Raw genomic sequence first — 20,670 nt, 5'->3', positions numbered from 1 at the left:
CAGGAGATTGGATAGTTTTTTGAGGTGGAGGGTGGCATGCTGTTCTAATTTACGATTGTCCTGTAGGAGGATGCTCTGAACAGCCGGTGTGGATGTGGGAGAGGAAAGATTAAGGACTTTTATTAAGGATAGGAGTTGACGGGTGTGTTCATTGGCTGAGTTGATGTGTAGGTGAAGGATTAGGTGGGTGAGGGCAATGGATTGTTCAGTTTGGAACTGGTATAGGGACTGATGGAAAGAAGGGTTGCAGCCAGAGATGGGAACTTTAAGTGTGAGGCCTTTGGGGGTAATGGCAAATGTCAGACATGCCTGAGAAAATAGAATATGGGAGCGTAATCTGGCTAGGGCGAAGGCATGTTTGCGGAGGGAATGTAAATAAAACTTAATGCAGTCGTTGTGGGGGTGTTGTGAGGGTGACATGATATTAGAAGGTGGAAAGTGTAAAAAGAGGCTGAAGTGAAAATGAATATACACTCCTGGAAATTGAAATAAGAACACCGTGAATTCATTGTCCCAGGAAGGGGAAACTTTATTGACACATTCCTTGGGTCAGATACATCACATGATCACACTGACAGAACCACAGGCACATAGACACAGGCAACAGAGCATGCACAATGTCGGCACTAGTACAGTGTATATCCACCTTTTGCAGCAATGCAGGCTGCTATTCTCCCATGGAGACGATCGTAGAGATGCTGGATGGAGTCCTGTGGAACGGCTTGCCATGCCATTTCCACCTGGCGCCTCAGTTGGACCAGCGTTCGTGCTGGACGTGCAGACTGCGTGAGACGACGCTTCATCCAGTCCCAAACATGCTCAATGGGGGACAGATCCGGAGATCTTGCTGGCCAGGGTAGTTGACGTACACCTTCTAGAGCACGTTGGGTGGCACGGGATACATGCGGACGTGCATTGTCCTGTTGGAACAGCAAGTTCCCTTGCCGGTCTAGGAATGGTAGAACGATGGGTTCGATGACGGTTTGGATGTACCGTGCACTATTCAGTGTCCCCTCGACGATCACCAGTGGTGTACGGCCAGTGTAGGAGATCGCTCCCCACACCATGATGCCGGGTGTTGGCCCTGTGTGCCTCGGTCGTATGCAGTCCTGATTGTGGCGCTCACCTGCACGGCGCCAAACACGCATACGACCATCATTGGCACCAAGGCAGAAGCGTCTCTCATAGCTGAAGACGACACGTCTCCATTCGTCCCTCCATTCACGCCTGTCGCGACACCACTGGAGGCGGGCTGCACGATGTTGGGGCGTGAGCGGAAGACGGCCTTACGGTGTGCGGGACCGTAGCCCAGCTTCATGGAGACGGTTGCGAATGGTCCTCGCCGATACCCCAGGAGCAACAGTGTCCCTAATTTGCTGGGAAGTGGCGGTGCGGTCCCCTACGGCACTGCGTAGGATCCTACGGTCTTAGCGTGCATCCGTGCGTCGCTGCGGTCCGGTCCCAGGTCGACGGGCACGTGCACCTTCCGCCGACCACTGGCGACAACATCGATGTACTGTGGAGACCTCGCGCCCCACGTGTTGAGCAATTCGGCGGTACGTCCACCCGGCCTCCCGCATGCCCACTATACGCCCTCGCTCAAAGTCCGTCAACTGCACATACGGTTCACGTCCATGCTGTCGCGGCATGCTACCAGTGTTAAAGACTGCGATGGAGCTCCGTATGCCACGGCAAACTGGCTGACACTGATGGCGGCGGTGCACAAATGCTGCGCAGCTAGCGCCATTCGACGGCCAACACCGCGGTTCCTTGTGTGTCCGCTGTGCCGTGCGTGTGATCATTGCTTGTACAGCCCTCTCGCAGTGTCCGGAGCAAGTATGGTGGGTCTGACACACCGGTGTCAATGTGTTCTTTTTTCCATTTCCAGGAGTGTATATGGGGAGAGATAAAGGTGAACTAGAAAGCAACTGGAGATCTGGTGTGAAAAAAGGTGTGCAAAAAGGCGAAAAGGTGTTGGTAAGAGCTGGGCTATGTTGATCCTGTGGTGAACTTGGGTTAATAGACAATGATGTGCACAAAGGTTAGGTGGTTGTGTTGCCACCAAAACACGTTAAAGGATGGAGAAAATAGGGAAAATTTCGAAAAAACTGCATGTAAATGTATTAAAAGGAGTGGTTTTGTGGTGGCAGATTATGAAAATGAGGCTAACAATTGTGTGATGAAGAAATAATGACGTTAAAACCTGTGGGAAGCAGCTAAAAATGATCAGTGATGTGGTAAAAACAGAAATGGAAATAAAGCGAAAGTTATTAGAATTAGCCGAAATGGTTGTTAAATAGGTGAAAGGAACTGTTTGTGAACTGGAAACGGTGGATTTTATAGCAGCGGTAATGTTGAAAGCGGATATATTTGGAAGTGGGTTACGTATCATTGAATATATATAGGCGGGATAAAATTGTATGGTAGATTACGGTAAAAAGGAGAAGGTGAATAAAAAGTGAAACTACTCACAAAAACAGAAAGAGAAAATAAGATGACAGAAAAGACTTCGAAATGCAACAGTGACAATAACAAACGTAATTGTTGGGTTCAAATTAATGATGCGAATATAATAGAGGGTAACATTCCACGCGGGAAAAATATATCTAAATCACAAAGATGATGTGACTTACCAAACGAAAGCGCTGGCAGGTTGATAGACACACAAACAAACACAAACATACACACAAAATTCAAGCTTTCGCAACCAACGGTTGCTTCATCAGGAAAGAGGGAAGGAGAGGGAAAGACGAAAGGATGTGGGTTTTAAGGGAGGGGGTAAGGAGTCATTCCAATCCCGGGAGCGGAAAGACTTACCGTATTTACTCGAATCTAAGCCACACTCGAATCTAAGCCGCACCTGAAAAATGAGACTCGAAATAAAGGAAAAAAAATTTCCCGAATCTAAGCCGCACGTGAAATTTGAGACTCGAAATTCAAGGGGGGGAGAAAAGTTTTAGGCCGCACCTCCAAATCGAAACAAAGTTGGTCCATTGTAATACGAGACACAATTTAGGTCGAATGAATGATGATGCAGCTACAGTAGTTCGGTTCGAGTCGTAAGCTTAGCAGTTAAGCTTTACCAGGTAGCCATTGCTATGCGTCAGGCACTCCGTCCGTATTTATACGGGTACCCTTCCTTTCTCACATGCTTCGTCTGTTTTGAATCAATTGCTTATTTTGCTTTGATCTGATAAGTGCCGTTTTCTTTGTTATAGGTGTTTACGTCACTCTAAGCTGAAAATGCATTACTGTACTGTGTCATGCATTGTTTGTCGCATTCTGATAGTGCGTGTTTACGGCCTGTCGCTGATCCTTTCGTCTTTCCCTCTCCTTCCCTCTTTCCTGATGAAGCAACCGTGGGTTGTGAAAGCCTGAAATTTGTGTGTGTGTTTGTGTTTGTTATTGCTTCTATCAACGTACCAACGCTTTTGTTTGGTAAGTTACAGATCTTTGTTTTTAGATATATTTTTCCCACGTGGAATGTTTCCCTCTATTATATATCCACTACACTAAGAAGGAATTGTGTGACAAAAACAAACGTTGGCATGCATGTTTCTTCATCTGAAAGATGATATCTATAAAAAAAATTTCACCAGTAGCATTAGTAGTGCTACTATGAGGATACATATCAGCTTTGCTTTAAATACATACACTATGTGATCAAAAGCGTCCAGACACCTGGCTGAAAATGACTTACAAGTTCGTGGCACCCTCCATCGGTAATGCTGGAATTCAGTATCGTGTTTGCCCTCCCTTAACCTTGATGACAGCTTGCACTCTTGCAAGCATACGTTCAGTCAGGTGCTGGAAGGTTTCTTGGGGAATGGCAGCACATTCTTCATGGAGTGCTGCACTGAGGAGAGGTATCTATGTCGGTCGGTGAGGCCTGGCACAAAGTCGGCATTCCAATACATCCCAAAGGTATTTGATAGGATTCAGGTCAGGAGTTTGTGCAGGCCAGTCCATTACGGGGATGTTATTGTCGTGTAACCACTCTGCCACAGGCCGTGCATTATGAACAGGTGCTTGATCGTGTTGAAAGATGCAATTGCCATACCCCAAATTGCTCTTCAATAGTGGAAAGCAAGAAGGTGCTTAAAACATTAATGTAGGCCTGTGCTGTGATAGTGCCACGCAGAACAACAAGGGGTGCAAGCCCCCTCCACAAAAAACATGACCACACCATAACACCACCACCTCCGAATTTTACTGTTGGCACTACACGTGGTGGCATATGATGTTCACTGGGCATTCACAATATCCACATCGTGCCATCGTATAGCCACATTTTGTACCATGATTTGTCACTCCACACAACATTTTTCCACTGTTCAATCATCTAATGTTTACAATCCTTACACCAAGTGAGGTGTCATTTGGCATTTACCGGCGTGATGTGGCTTATGAGCAGCCGCTTGACCATGAAATCCAAGTTTTCTCACCTCCTGCCTAACTGTCATAGTACTTGCAGTTCATCCTGATGCATTTTGGAATTCCTGTGTGATGGTCTGGATAGATAATGTTACTTAAAATCCGTCTTGATTGCAAATTTTTTTTATTCATTTTTATTTATTGAATAAAAAAAATATTTGCAATCAAGACGGATTTTAAGTAACATTATAAAATCACTGATTGCTGTTATCCCATAAGACATTATGTCTGTTTTTGCAAAGGTCTGGATAGATGTCTGCCTATTACACATTACGACCCTCTTCAACTGTCAGCGCTCTCTGTCAGTCAACAGACGAGGTTGACCTGTATGCTTTTGTGTTATATGTGTCCCTTCACATTTCCACTTCACTATCACATCGGAAGCAGTAGACCTAGGGATGTTTAGGAGTGTGGAAATCTCACATACAGACTTAATGACACAAGTGACCCCAGTCACCTGACCAAGTTGAAGTCCATGAGTTCTGCGGAGTGCCCTATTCTGCTCTCTCACAATATCTAATGACTACTGAGGTCACTGATATGGAGTACCTGGCAGTAGGTGGCAGCACAGTGCACCTTATATGAAGAAACTTATGTTTTTGTGGATATCCAAATACTTCTTATCACATAGTGTACTTTAATGGACATGAGTGTTAATTGCCTTTGAGAATGTACGTGGTGAGTTGACATTAGTTAAGAAAGCTTTTAACATGACAAAGCCCCTCACTGAGTTTGAACGAGATCATGTAATAAGGCTACAAGAAACTGGATGTTCCTTCTGTGATCTTGCGGAAAAACTATGTAGCCACTGTACATGACTGCTGACAGCAGTGGTTATGAAACAGTCGCAAGAAGACAGGGCTCCGGGCAGCCACTTGACACTACCAAGAGGGAAAACCATTGTGTTCAGTGTATGGCTCTGATGCATTGTACTGGCTCTGCAGCAGCAATTAGAGCAGCTGTCAGCACCGCAGTGACACAATGAACTGTTACAAATCAGTTACTTCAAGGACGAGTCTGAGCCAGACAGCCTGTAGCATGCTTTCCACTGACCCCGCAAGAGCTCATTGCAGGGCAGGGTGGATGTCTGTTGTGTTTTCTGATGAAAGCCAGTTGAGGGGCCTACAACTAACCTGTCTGCATTCTGATGCTTTAGACTTACACCTGGATTTATGCCCAGGGGTGCAATTTTGTGTGACAGCAGGAGCACTCCGTGGTTATCTCACACACCATGACTGCAAATTTTTACATCAGTTTGGAAATTCGGCCTGCTGTGGTGCCATTCATGAAAAGGATTCCAGGGGGTGTTTTCCAACAGGATAATGCATGCTCCATTCCGCTGTTGTAACCCAACATGCTCTACAGAGTGTTGATATGTTACCTTTGCGTGCTTGATCCCCAGATCTGCCTCCAATTGTGCACATATGGGTCTCTCTTCAGACGACAACTCCAGTGCCACCCACAGTCAGCAGTAACTGTCCCTGTACTGATGACCAAGTGCTACAGGCATGGAACTGCATCCCACAAACTGACATCCGGCACCTATACAAGACAGTGCATGCAAGTGTGTATGCTTGCATTCAACCTTCTGGTGGTTACACCAGTTCTTAATGTCCCAGAATTTCACATGTGCAGTGGCTTATCTCTGAACCTTGAGGAACTCCTTGTCATTGGTGTAGTTTGCCACCATTACAGTGTGGGATACAATGAGGGAGAGTTCTAAGTCTCAGATGCCATTAACTTCAAAGTTTCTCCAGTAATATTTTATTGTTTATTTACTTAAATGCCTCACACAGATCAACTAGTATGACAGACAAGCAGACAGTTTTGATTCGGAATAGCCTTGCATAAAAGAAGTAGTATTTTGAACAGCTTTAACAGTTGGGACCTGAAACTGCACTGAGACTCAGTTAAGATATTATTATTTGAAAATTTTGCAGATTTTTTTTCATATGACAATGATTCCTTTTAATAGCAGTTGAGGGATGTTAAAAAGAAATGCATATATCTAATGCTTGGTAATGTTATTAGTGGAACTCATGCAAAAATATTAAGAAAATGTCCAAATTGGAGGATCCAATACATTGGTCCAGCTCTTCTAAACTGTATATGCAAGACACCATAAGTGAAAATGTCCCTCATCGCCAACAGTGCTCCTCATATTTGGCACAATTTCCAGTTATTTCTGCAAAAATCTTCACTACAATCATTAATGAGCATTATTTCACTGTGCCCCTCTTTTCGAAACTCTTGTATACCTTAAAAAAAAAAAAAAAAAAGATTACAAAGATGTATGTGTTCAACATCTCATCAAATAAAAGTGTTTTTGGTGTGAAGTGTACAGTAGAATTTTCACCATTTGGATACTACATTTAGACAAGTACTTTGTTTTAATATCTCAAACTGTTTGTGAAATATCGGGAATGCAGGCTATGCATACTGTTCTAGTTTTCAAAATTTTTGCTTCTTGCAAATTAAGAGTGTTGAGATTTAGCTTTTGGTCATAACTTATTTAAATTATTTCTGAGAATAGTAGTAATTTTCTTTGACCCTTGTTTATCCATTATTTATTACAGTCCCTGATGAGGAAAATGAGAATTCTTCCTCAAAATATTTACTGTTATGAAACATTACCGTAGATTAATTATATATTCACAACATTCAGCACTCTCTTTTTTTTATTTTTTATTCTGCAGATATGGTTGCCATTCCTGATTATGTGTCCGGAGCAACAGAGCATTGGGGTGTCATCACATTCCGGGAGACTAATCTGTTGTATGATCAGACTATCAGCTCTGTTTCTAACAAGCAGAGAGTTGCAACAGTCATTGCCCATGAGCTGGCACATATGTGGTTTGGAAACCTCAGTAAGTCATATTAGACATTATACTGTAGCAAACTAAAGATGCAGAATCTATTTGGTTTATATCAAAACTTCGCTGCTTGATGTAATTGCCTATTCTTTCCGTGATTACTTCACCACAAAAGTAAAACATTATTTCATTTACTCTTGACAAAAATAAAACTATGATTTTGAAAAATGTCAGCTACTTTGAATTAATGAGGCTGTGCTCACATACATTTTTGAGAACACTTTGTGGCTTCAGAATACAGTTTGGACATGTTTCCTTAAGTAAGTGGAAAATAGTCCAAAAGCTTTCACATTTTTAAGTAGAACAGGGAAATTAATTAATGCTTCACAGTATTAAAATTATAAATCTTGCGAAGAACTGTGAATTTACTTGCATCATTGTTAACCCTTTAACTGCTCTGGATGTGTTAATGCTCGCGCCTTTGTACCTGTCCCTGTGTCTCTGAACGTGATTACGTGTACCTTCTCTGAACATAGTCTACGTTCAGGGAACCAGGTAGAAGGACTGGTGGTACACGTAATCACATTCAGACACACAGGGACAGGTACAAAGGCGCAAGCATTAACACATCCAGAGCAGTTAAAGGGTTAAGAATTTCATTAAACACATTATTGCAGCAATTGTGTTTAGTTCTTTGCCTACTTATGTCTGGTGTTGTTCTATTACATCAAGTAGGTCATATGTCAAAGTACTACAGTTCATGATCGCACATACTAATCTCATGAGGTTTCAGTGAAGTGTCATTTTTTGTAAAAATACAAAAATCACGTAGCAGTAACTAGGATGAAGCTATGTCCCTACTGATTTTGTGTCATAATCAGTAAACAAGTGCATCCTGAACTACTCTACATTTCATCAGTACTAAAATAACGGAAGGCAGTAAGCAGAAAAAAAAGATAATTTCTATGGTAAACGGTGGACCAGCAGAGCTAATTATTAATGCTGTATTGCTCAAAAGTTAAAAATACTGGTTTTTGGATAATGGGAGTACAGATCTTCAGTGACATTTCACCACTGATAGAGGTGAAACATTAATGGAACAGAGCTTGAATGCCCTGTCAGTGTGTTGTAACATACAGCTTCTGTGTTAGTGTGTGTTAACATATTGCTTCGGGCATTGATTAACTCTTTTGTCTGAGAAACTCAATGCAGCATATAAAAATGTTTCATAACTTCTGTGTGACACTCAAGTGATAGTATTTTTTACGCAGGTTACTGCGCTCTCATTTGCTTTAAAAAATTAATATTTTTAACCTTTCTCCTTTATTTCATTTGATTTCCCTCACTCACTTCAGTGTTTTATAATTTGGTCTGCCAGTATAATGACATCATTCCTTACTCAGTTTCCAATTGGATTTGAATTTTTGATGGTAAGAGAATAGAAAATATTGGTTCCATAGATGCCAAAGATTATAATTGCAGAAAAAATTGGAATCAGGCTAGCAGTAATGCAAAATAGTTAAAAATTTGGAAGTGGAAGTTTCTTTGATGGAGCAAGGGGAAAGAAGAATTGGAGAGAGGAAAACTGAAGTCAGTGAAGAAAACAATTAATCATTCACAATTCACAACAGAAATGTCTATATGAGATTTCATTCCTTCTGCTGCCTTTCTAATCTTTATATATCATTATTTAACTTTTTTTTTACTTTAGAAAAGAAAAAAAATGTCTTTTGGAATGAGAGCTGTCTTTAATGTAACTCAATACAGAAATAAATATTAACATTATTTGTTATACAAGATATGCCTCTGCAACTGAAGCCATTTCTGATGTGCTTAGTTTATTATCATGGGTCACATGGCTATGCACATTTTCCTTCACTTATTTTCCAATATTGCTCTTTATTACAAGGAAAATAAACAAAACTATCTTAAATTAACAATACAGTGCCCTTGCTACAGATAATGTAAGATCATAAGAACGACAGCTGTTTAAAGCAGGAAAATCTGTTGAAGAAGAAATGGTAACAATAATAAAAATGGAAGTTCGACCTGAAAGTTCCTTGTTAATTCTTCTTTTAGCTTGAAACATAAATAAGTTCAAGGAAAATAATAAGTTTAGATATGGAATTCAAGTAAATGAAACTAAAATAGTTGCAGCAATAAATAAAACAAATTTTGAAAATCTAAGGCAGCGATGAAGTTATTTGAACATTCGTCATACTTCAGAGGCTAAAAGAGCTATTAAATTGTAGGTACAGAAAAGTGTATTAAATTTTTCTAAAGTTTAAAAATTGAATTTTTTTCCATGTGGAACTTGAAGTATGTAAAAAATTAAAACTTAATTACTTTGGATCAGCTGTAAAGATGTATTCTGCCTCTTTTCTTTGTCATACTCATTTTTACACAAGAAAATTATAGTTAACAAAAAATTCGCAAGATTACATTTTGCACATACTCATAGGCACTTGCTATTGGCAGATTTAATTTCTCGGTCATAAGTTATATTATGTTGTGGAATATATCTATTACTGTAGTTCTCTTTTTTCCTCCTCGTGCAGATTAGAGTAAGTTGTAATCAAGATATTTATTTCAGTGACATTGAAATGGTGGGATGACTTGTGGCTGAATGAAGGTTTTGCTACCTACATAGAGTACAAGGGTGTCAATGCAGCACATTCTGAGTGGGGTATGGTAAGTGTTCTCCTACAGCTTCTTCTTCCTGACACGTTTCTGCTTACGCAGGTTATCCATGTACTTCAATATACTGTGCTATATCAAGGTTTATGTGCAGTGTACTAATGATTAGTAGCAGAGCTGCCAACTATTGAATCAAAAGTATCAAATATCCTCCAGTATCATTCACAGATGGGAAAGTAAAGCAATTTGTGTCAATCCTGGAAAAAAAAACCAGGTGAGTTTACTTTTTTTAGAAATATTGGCTCCTCAGTACTTGCACAGGAGGTACAGGGACGGACATAAATATGGAAACACCATGAGAAATGTGTGCCTGAACATAAAGGCAGATGCTAGCCAAGCCTGCAGGTTGCATTGTTGTATTTGACCATGAATGGCATCTGACCAGTGTCCTTAATAGATTGTATGTTGTAGACAAGTGAATTTGAACATGGACAAATTGTTGGTGCTCGTATGGTGGGTGCTTCTGTAACCAAGGTAGCTGAAGTGTTTGGTGTTTCAATTCAAGAGGCACCATATTGAAGATTTATACACCATACAGGAAAGCGAAAAACAACATCCACTAGGAGACAATACAGAAAAGATATTGAATGATTGTGATGGATTGTCACTGAAGAGGACTGTGTCAAAAAAATAAGAGGATGACAGCTGCAAAAGTCTCTGCGGAACTGAATGTTGTGCTTGTGAACCCTGTCAGTACCAAACCATCATGAAGGGAGCTCCAGAAGCTGGGGATTGCAAGGCAGCCTGGAATTCCAAAACCACACATCAATGATGATCATAACATGAAAAGGTGTTGAAAGTATAAAACCTGGGCTGTGGACCAATGGAAGGATGTCATTTGTTCAGATGAGTCTTGTTTCACACTGTTTCCAACTGCTGGCAGAGTTTACGTCCCAAGAGTGAAATGTGGTTGGGATTCAGTTATGATTTGAGCGGCCATATCACGGTATTATATGATCCCCATAGTACCTTTGTAAGGTCACATTACTGCCAATGGTTATGTGACCATTTTGGCTGATCACATCTATCCTATCATACAGTGTTTGTTTCCCAATGGTAATGCTGTGTTCAGAGACGGTAGGGTCCCTGTTCACACAGCTTGTATCATCCTGGCCTGGTTTTGTGAGTATGGATGAACTGTCACATCTCCCCCTGATCCACTGCAGTCACCAGATCTCAGTATTAATGAGCCTTTGTGGTCTACTTTGGAGAGAATGGTGCATGATCACTATCCACCTACATAATAATTACCTGACCCTGCCTTTATTTAACAGGAAGAATGGTATAAGATTCCCTTGAAAACCATGCGGGACCTGTATTTATACATTCTGAGATGATTGGAAGCTGTTTTGAATGCCAAAAGGTTTCCTACACCGCATTGGGCATGGTAATCTGTTCGTAGTGTTTCCATTTTTTTGTCCACTCTTGAACATGTATGTAAAAATCTTCTTGTGTTCTCATTAGGGTGAAGAAGGTCTTTGATGGTTTTTGGGTGTATAAATATTCTTTCCAACAATCTGTTGCTTACTTATATACTGGTAATACTACTGCTTATATGTGTCTCAACAAAGCAGGCTTAAATTTTGCTATTATATCAATGTGATTGAAACATGTACATTTTGTTCTTCATGGTTGCATACTGATGAATAAGGAATGAGTAGTAGCGCTTAAGTTATATTGTAAGTATGTACTGTATATTTTTGTTTTTATGGAATATTCCACATCCTGAAACATTTCCTTACTATGAATCAGTGGAATGACTACTGCAGTAATGTAATCTGAGTGTCAGTAGTTTTGTGATGTTGGCAGCAATATCTTTCTTTTTTTTTCAATTTTGCATTAATCAGTAAGATTTCTGCATTACCTGCTGTAACTACCAATTTTTTGTGTGCGCTGCTTCACGGGTCATGCGTGACGTTTGTGCTTGATTCGGCCACCAGAGCCCACCTGGCTTGCTAATACAATAGCAGTTGCATGCATAGCCTGCTGGCTAGACCCTATTGGAACTAATGATTATATCGATCAGAGTGCAAGGCTCCGCCAGACACTTGCATATTGCTAGTTGTATTGTAGCGTGTCTTTCATGTGTGTGTACTGCTCGAGCAATAAATTGCAGTGTTCTTGGGTTAGAACACTTTTTGGTGACAAACACGGTATATGACTCCACATGTTCGACTTCAGTCATTAGTCTTTTGAGTTTAATTTCCATGAAGGAAGTGCTTAAATCTCTTATCAAGCAACAGCAGGCACTGACAGTTGCTATTTCCTTAATGACTAATTTGGCACTAACTGTGGCCCCACAAACAACATATCTGCCGCAGTTCCATGTATACAACAATGCTGCAGAAGACTGAGATACAAAAAATGCCTGTCACAAAATTTCCAGGCATTTGGGGAAACAGACATAAACTTGTGCAAAGTCCTTTTTTTGTTGCGTATTTCACCTCGCAGCTATCAGTTGTCTTGTCAGCTTGCCCTCTTACAAAAACCTTCAACTCTTTCTTTCAATCAGATGTGTGAATTATTTTCTACCTATCATTGTAAACGTACTCAGACTATTGCTGCTTGTGTGGGTGTCAGGGATTTTACTGCTGTCAAAAGCGGCCAAAACAGTCATCCAGTACATTGGCAGATGAACTACATGGACTTAGCTGTCATTGTAATTTTGTGACAAATGTTCATAAGGAATTCTATGCCAGTCAAATGGTTTGTGATGCAGTCATACATTTCCAGTTAGGGAAGTTGGAGAGCAAGCTCTGCGGTGTGAAAATCCTTTGCTTATGGAGGTATTGAACATAGCTCAGTCATTTGAAGTTTCACGGGCTGCAGGTAGTCAGACAGAAGCCTGTTCCAAAGTTTCAGAAATCAGTTCCTCTCTCCACCTCCAGCCTTCATTCAGTTTGCATGGGAATGTAGATGCTATTGTAGTATAGATTATCTTCATTTGCAACAATGGTCTGCTTCACAACAACAAAAGCCCCATGCTCCACTGCCTTCATGCCCATACTGCTTCATTCAACACAGATGGACTGTGTGTTCCAAGTGCTGGGCAGTGTGTGATTTAGATGTGGAATCTCAAAATATTGTTGATGGTTTTCATATTACTAGCTCTAAAATTCCAGCTGCATTAACTGTAGATACTGTTTTAAACAAAGTTTTTCAACACTCTGATTCTTTGAGAAATTATTTTGCATTGCAAAATCATCTTTCTGTTTGGGATGGAGTGCTGCTGTTAGCTACAGAGGATGCCACTCCTTGGGTCATAGTTCCATATGCCCTATGGCATGAGGTTATGCCTTTATTACGTGTGGACCACTGGGGTGTATCACGTACAAAAGCATTAACACACAGACGTGTTTTTTGGCCAGGCACTGCTGGGGAAATAGCGCGAGTTGTCGCAGTCTACCCACAGTGTGCCACCCATCAGGTGGCTCCCCGTGCTTCTTTGTCATCGTGGCCGAATCCACAGCAGCCTTGGGAAAACATTCATGTAGACTTTATGGGACCTTTTTATTGCTATTTGTATCGTACCTTGTCTTCCATGGGTGTGTACTGTTCGAGTAATAAATTACATTGTTCTTGGGTTAGAACAATACCTCAACTACATATTGTTTCACGCTTCTCTCACTATGCACCTTAGCTGCATGAAAATTGTACATCATGTTGATGTGCAAATATGAAGAAAGCTTATTAATAACTGTTCTTGAGATGCTCATCAGTCATCATGAAATATTTCACTTAAATTGAAAGAGCTTCTTTCCTCACTTAACTTCATGCTCACATTTTTAACTTTTCAATTACATAAAAAATTTATCAACCTTGTTATCTTATGGGCATTAGATTCAAAGCACCGACTGAATTTGTCTATGGTTAATCAGCATCTTCATTGTGGTTTTTTTAGGGTTTCCTGGGGTGATAGATAACACAATTATCAACTTGTCCAGTCAGGTTATTGATTCCATTTTCCAAACAACACTTCAGTGACTGTCATTCTACATCTACATCTACATCCATACTCCACAAGCTACCCGACGGTGTGTGGCAGAGGGTACCTTGAGTACCTCTATCGATTCTTCCTTCTATTCCAGTCTTGTATTGTTCGTGGAAAGAAGGATTGTCGGTATGCTTCTGTGTGGGCTCTAATCTCTCTGATTTTATCCTCATGGTCTCTTCGCGAGATATACATAGGAGGGAGCAATGTACTGCTTGACTCTTCATCTACATTTATACTCCGCAAGCCACCCAACGGTGTGTGTTCACCTTCGGTGAAGGTATGTTCTCGAAACTTGAACAAAAGCCCGTACCGAGCTACTGAGCGTCTCTCCTGCAGAGTCTTCCACTGGAGTTTATCTATCATCTCCGTAATGCTTTCACGATTACTAAATGATCCTGTAACGAAGCGCGCTGCTCTCCATTGGATCTTCTCTATCTCTTCTATCAACCCTATCTGGTACGGATCCCACACTGCTGAGCAGTGTTCAAGCAGTGGGCGAAAATGTGGCAGTGAATGTAATAGAACACGCGACATCTTATCAACAGTGCATGACGCTTACGCTTACGCTTACGCTACTAGCTGTGTCATCTTATTCATCTGCTGCATCTGGCCTAGAATTGGTTCACTGTCTGGACTTCAATTAGTTTGAATAATTGTCATATAAAAGCCAGAGTTCACTCTCCAAGTCATATTCCTAGTACTAACCATAACAACTCTTTTCATTTGAATGCAAATTCATCAGTGGAAACAGTGGTATTCAGTCATAATTAATCATCTGTCAGCATTTTCTTTGTATGGTGGATCAGAAGGCTGACTAAATCTGAATGAAGTGAGCAACAATTACGAGCCTCCCTTATTTTGGAATGGAAAAAAATTCAGAACTTATTGAAACATCAGCGTTGTCTTAATGACTTGGTTAAGAGAAGACTAGCAATTCCTTTGGTCATAATGTCTTTAGATAAGGAGCTCACACCGTCTCACAAAACGCCATGGTATTTCTTCTCCTCTTTATGACGGTACTTTGCATGAAAAAAGCACACCATTTTATTATGCTAATTTTGCTGTTTTTTGCTCTATGCTTACATTTGTAGCTGGACCAGTTCCTTGTGGATGACCTGCACCCTGTGTTTGTACTGGATGCAACTCTGAGTTCACGTCCAATTGTGAAGGAGGTCTCTACCCCTGATCAGATTACTGAAATATTTGATGTTATTTCATACAACAAGGTAAGCAATAATGTTGTTGTCAGAGTGCTTAACTGATTATGGTTTTTCTTCATAAATAATGAAACATACAGTTTAATGCTGTAGGTAATTAATTTAATATTGTGGAAGTTAATACATTTGTGTTTTAAGAAACAAAAGTATTATGTAATTTTGTTCAGTGCATCTCAGAGTAACAAATTTAGTTTCATAGTGACTGGCTTCTTTAAAATTTCATAGGATTTAAACCTAGCAACCATTTTTATAGTCATATGTTCATGTATTTATTTATATTAATTTTAATTAAATCAACTGTGGTTCTTGGTGAAACATTGTAAATTAACTAAACAAACACTGTTTTTAGCCTTGTTTCACAATTTATTCTTAATGTTATTGCACAACCTAGGTTTCGGGTTATAAGCTCATTTTTAAGTGCTTATAACCCAAAACCTAGGTTCTGCAATAACATTAATAATAAATTGTGAAACAAGGCTAAAAACAGTGTTTGTTTAGTTATATTAATTTTTGTGCGTGTTTCATGGATCATATTTGCAACAGCTCACCATGGTGGGAATGTGTCACTAGGTTCACAAATAAAACTTTTTCTCTGGGAGAACATGGTTTAATGATGACCATTTATGTAAATATTTTTTAACCATAATTTACAACCAAATTTAATAACTGTGGCCCAACTACAAATAGGTACTGTCTATTCAGAATTTCATGTATGGACCAAAAGGAGTTGTCAAATAGAAATAATATCCATTAGTTTTTAAAACTTTCATTACCTGCCAGCACCTTTAATCCATAATGGTGGTGGTCTGATATTTCTATGGCTGCATACTTTACTCCTTTCTGTGCAAGAGTAAGGTTAAGTTGTGGACACAGGAGGCTATTTTTCTTCCTAGTGTTATATTTATGAATGACACTCTTATTTTCAAGTGATGGGTGATTCTTCACAACAAACTTAATGTGTGAGTGACTATATTATATGGCACCTATTTGTTTGCCTAAGTTGTTAAACAGCTGCCTGCATGATGTTTGAGGTTGGACATCAGGTGATACACATGTTTCTGTGCCATGAATATTTGGTGCCTATGTATGGTGTGGAAATGACCCAAAAAATTATTCCATATTACATCCAAGAATCGAAGTATGCAAAGGAACCCAATTTTCAGGTGCTTTCATCACCAAAATCAGCAATTACATGTAGAGCTGAAAGTAAGCATTTGAGAATATCTATAGTACATGATTTCCCATTCAGATTCTGAGCAGTAGACACAGCAAGGAATTTTGAACAATCAGTTTTACATATTTCCTTTCCCATATGGTGTATTGCTATTGCTGATATATCTTGCCATGTAATGAGTTGTACAAACTTTTTTTTCCTGAGTTAAGTGACTGACCATTTACTGAGAGAACCAGTCAATGACATTTTTGAATATTTCATTTATTGTTCATTCTCTTGTTGCAGTTTTGTTGGGCTGGATTAGTAAGCTTGCATCATCAGCAAAGACCACTATTTATTCTTTGTGAGTATAAGATGGAAGGTCATTTATACATAGCAATAACAGGAATGGCCCCATTCAGAATATCCACCCAGACCCAAATGACCAACATGGCTCCTGACTTCTGTCTGTTAAATATGAAGTGACCATGTACTTATTATAACCCAAAAGCCACAAACTTCTCCAAAATTTTGCAGTGATTTGCACAGTCAAATGTCTTTCGAACAGATCCCAAAAAAATGTGGTAGGTGAAATCTTGTTATTGAGATATTTTAAAACATGGTTATTGGAGTGGTAGATGGCATGTTCAGTAGAGAGGCCCATCTGAAACCCCAATTGTGACTGGCACAGAATCTTATAGTTGCAGATATGCCCAGCTATTCTTAAATACATCACCTTTTCCAAAACTTTTGGGAAGAAAGTTAATAGTGGAATGAAATAGTCCTGTTATCTTTCTCAGAGAGAGGTCTAAGAGTTCATACCTTAGTGTGTGTGGAATGTGAAAGTGATACATTAAATATCGGGCAGAGTCCAGTAGCTGTATTAGAACGATATGCTTTTAACATTTTGCTTGACATGTTATCAGCCCCACAAGAACTGTGGCTTTTGAGAGAATTAATTATATTTCCCGATTTCAAATTGGTCAAATGCTTGGGGTAGTGAGTGAGTGACGAAAGCAGAAATACCTATTGCAGAGAGAAGGAGTAGTCATTTGTTATGGAAATTTTAAAACACCATCTTCTGTGTGGAAGCACATTGAGGAGAAATACTACATGTGGTCTAATGGCAGAACATGTGGATAAGGGTGAAATTCAAACCTTGAGATACTGTCTCATCATAGAGACACAAGTAGATTTGTTTTTACAACATGACAGTTCACGTGTCTCTCTGCTTTGCATGATATATAAATTACAGGAGAAGCTAATTCTCAATTGTATCAAACAAGCCATTGATAAAATAATCCCAATCAATCAAAGTGGTACTGAAATGCTACAATCAGGTGCTGCAACTTAATGTTATTGGTGGGATCTGATTTCAGAAAGGCCTCATATCAGCTGCAACTTTTGTGAATCTGACACAGTATGCAGCGAAGGCCTAATGTTTAACTTCTTGCACTGGACTCACAGTCAGGAGGACAACAGTTCAATTTCCTGTTCAGCAATCTAGATTTAGGTTTTCTGTGATTTCCCTAAACTGCTTACAGTTAATGCTGGTATGTTTCCTTTGAAAAGGGCATGGTCAGTTTCTTTCCCCATCCTTCCCCAAGTTTACCTTGTACTCTGTCTGTAATGACTCGTCAACAGGATGTTATACTACACTCTTCCTGCCTTCAAGAACTTCTTTCAAGGTGTAGGCAATTTGCTGTTCTGGTCACAGAAAAAGTTATGCTCAACTTTGTGAATGTAATTCCATTCCATAGTCCAGCAATGTTACTCATCAGCATGTTCTCTGATTGACTCTTTACAGTATTTCTTACTGTAAAAGGGGGAGGGGGGTAGGAATTTTGAACAGTGGTCTGTCTTGAGAATTAGTCCTGCCTTCCATTTTATTTAATTTTTAAGTGCACACCATGTCCTACTAAGTCCAATAAAATCCAGTAAGATGACATGACATTAATATGCCAGAACATTGAAATAAGATAGCTATATGTCCGAGTCAGACCATAAGGACCATTTCGGCACTGTCAGATCACGTCCTATTCATTGGTTGGCAGTATTATCCAGTACTGTCCTCTGGCTATCAGACAAAAAGCTACCAAAATGCAAATTCTCAGGAAGGCATAGACCCATAAAAACTCATCTAAAATAGCTCTTTACAGAATTCACAAGCTTTGCAAATCACTATGGATTAGTCTTTACCCCACAGATGTTTCTGATGTCATGGAGAAGTGGAAAAAATACTGGACTGAATGTACAGCCGACAATGCCAACTTCATTCAGAACCTATCTTTCACACTGTGAATGCTCGAGACTCAAACACATTCAAATGAGACAGGGAAGGTGTGCCCACATCTTGAAGAATTGCAGTTATTCTGTAAGTGCAGCACGTGACTGTGGCTGGAGGAACAGACAAAAAAGACATACGGAACTTTGTGACAGATTAAAATTGTGTGCCGTACTGGGACTTTAACCTGGGACCTTTGCATTTCACATGCAAATGTTGTATCAACTGAGCTATAGAGGCGTGAACTTTATAAATAAAATCTGGGAGGCGAAATCGAAAAATTACTGAAGGAGACATGGAAAAATATCTGAAAAGATAAATGCTGCTATGATGTAGAAGATTTCTTGAGTGATAACCATGTAAAATAGTATCTGTCTAAAGAAGCAACACAACATGTATTATTAACATAGATTATTATTTTTTAATGATAACCACGTAAAATAATACCTGTCTGATGAAGTAACAACATATATATTATAACCTTAGATGTACATAGTGTTAGAATTGACAAGTCACTTACATCACAATGTTTGTAAGAGGCCTGTTACGTGATACTGAATATTTGATTTGATATGTGTCCAAGAGCAACTCTCAACCCACCCTCACAGCTGTACTGTGAGAGAGGGTCATGAGTTGTGTTTGGATAGCTCAGTTGGTAAAGCACTTGCCCATGAAAAGCAAAAATCCCAGGCTTGCATCTCAGTCAAACACACAGTTTTAGTCTGCCAGGAAGTTTCAAATCTGTGCACACACTGCTGCTGAGTAAAAATTCATTCCGAGAATAACACATGTTACGGAGAACTGTTGACTGTCAATTTGAGATAGGGACTGTGATCTGGAAACAACTAAGTTGGAAGTTTTGAGTGAGAGTAAGAAAATTTCACTTATGCTGTTCATCTGCAAATGAGGATAAAGGTCCAAGTAGATACCTTTCTGTAATAATTTTGTTTATCTACACAACTTCCACTAGGTGCTGCATTCACATTAGTAGTTCAAGTTGCTGCGCCAATTTGCTGTGCAGATACAGCAAGTTCCGTCAAACTCATTCGACCAACATTTGTGCTGTTTGAACAACATCACAGGGAGCAAGAAATTTTGCCAGAAGATTCTCTTCAGTCCCTGTAGGTGTCTTGTACGTAACAGTTTATACATAACTCTGTGAAAAGGACTTACTTTTCCCATCCACCTTTCAGTAAATGCCTTACACAAATATTCACAGTCAAAATGTGCAGAGTGAGCAGGGGCTCCATTTTCTTGAAACTCGTATGTAAACAAAGAGAAAATGGAATCTCTCCTAATAACCTGGGGAGTATATCTCTCAAACACTAATGCAGTTAAGTCGGGCGTGGGGGAGATGCAGATACAGGTCCGTTAAGCTTCTTTTTGCTTATTCAGACTGCTAATTCTGCTGCTGAATATAGTGATATTTCAGTTATGCTGATTGAGTATGGACTTAAATTTGGAAATACTGAGTGCAGTCTTACAGATCCTTACAGCAGGACTTACCGCATCATTATATACAGTTTTTGCCATCTGCAGTGCATTAGTGGTGTTTCCCAGTCTCACAGTTTACAGTCTATACCTACATGAAGATCAAGTTGCCCATTCTACAGTATTAACAACTACAAACATAATAAATCAGCATATTGCATCATATGAACTATGACTGATGGAAACACCTTCTGCAGGCAGAAAGATTGGGGGATGGGGTTACTTGAAAATCGGACAGACAGTATTGAAATCATGGATAAATGCTACATTCTTTGTCATGTATTCATCATCCATCCCATTATTTGCTAAGTGCGTCCATTTTATCAAATATTTCCTTAACATTAACTGAGTTCTCTGTCAGTGCTTAGCAGAACATAACAATAATTTTGGTGTTATGTGAGTATTATTTATTCATTCATTCATTCATTTATTTGTTCATTCACAAACTGGTTTTTGGCTTCTTACACCAAAATAGGTAGCAACAGAATTTCGGAACCACACAGAAAACGATGTGCGACTTCACTGATATTACTGAAACAAAGTGTATCAGAGGAAACCATTACATTAATAATTATTTAAATAAAAAT

The 20,670-nt window shown here is 39.7% G+C and overlaps 1 protein-coding gene across 2 annotated transcripts in view; it reads left to right on the top strand.

Moving 5' to 3' along the window:
* The window catches only part of LOC126458109 (glutamyl aminopeptidase-like), a 292,746-nt gene that overhangs the window by 218,985 nt on the left and 53,091 nt on the right, over positions 1-20,670 (top strand). For both annotated transcript variants that reach the window (XM_050094939.1, XM_050094938.1), the window contains exons 5-7: positions 7,131-7,301; positions 9,841-9,938; positions 15,030-15,164. In XM_050094939.1, the coding sequence (XP_049950896.1) occupies positions 7,131-7,301; positions 9,841-9,938; positions 15,030-15,164 (404 nt within the window). The remainder of the gene's footprint in view (positions 1-7,130; positions 7,302-9,840; positions 9,939-15,029; positions 15,165-20,670) is intronic.

This window comes from Schistocerca serialis, chromosome 2 (genome assembly GCF_023864345.2).
Source record: "Schistocerca serialis cubense isolate TAMUIC-IGC-003099 chromosome 2, iqSchSeri2.2, whole genome shotgun sequence".
Lineage (NCBI taxonomy): Eukaryota > Metazoa > Arthropoda > Insecta > Orthoptera > Acrididae > Schistocerca > Schistocerca serialis.
The sequence above is the reverse complement of the archived record's forward strand: the minus strand, read 5'-3'. Positions and strand labels throughout refer to the sequence as shown.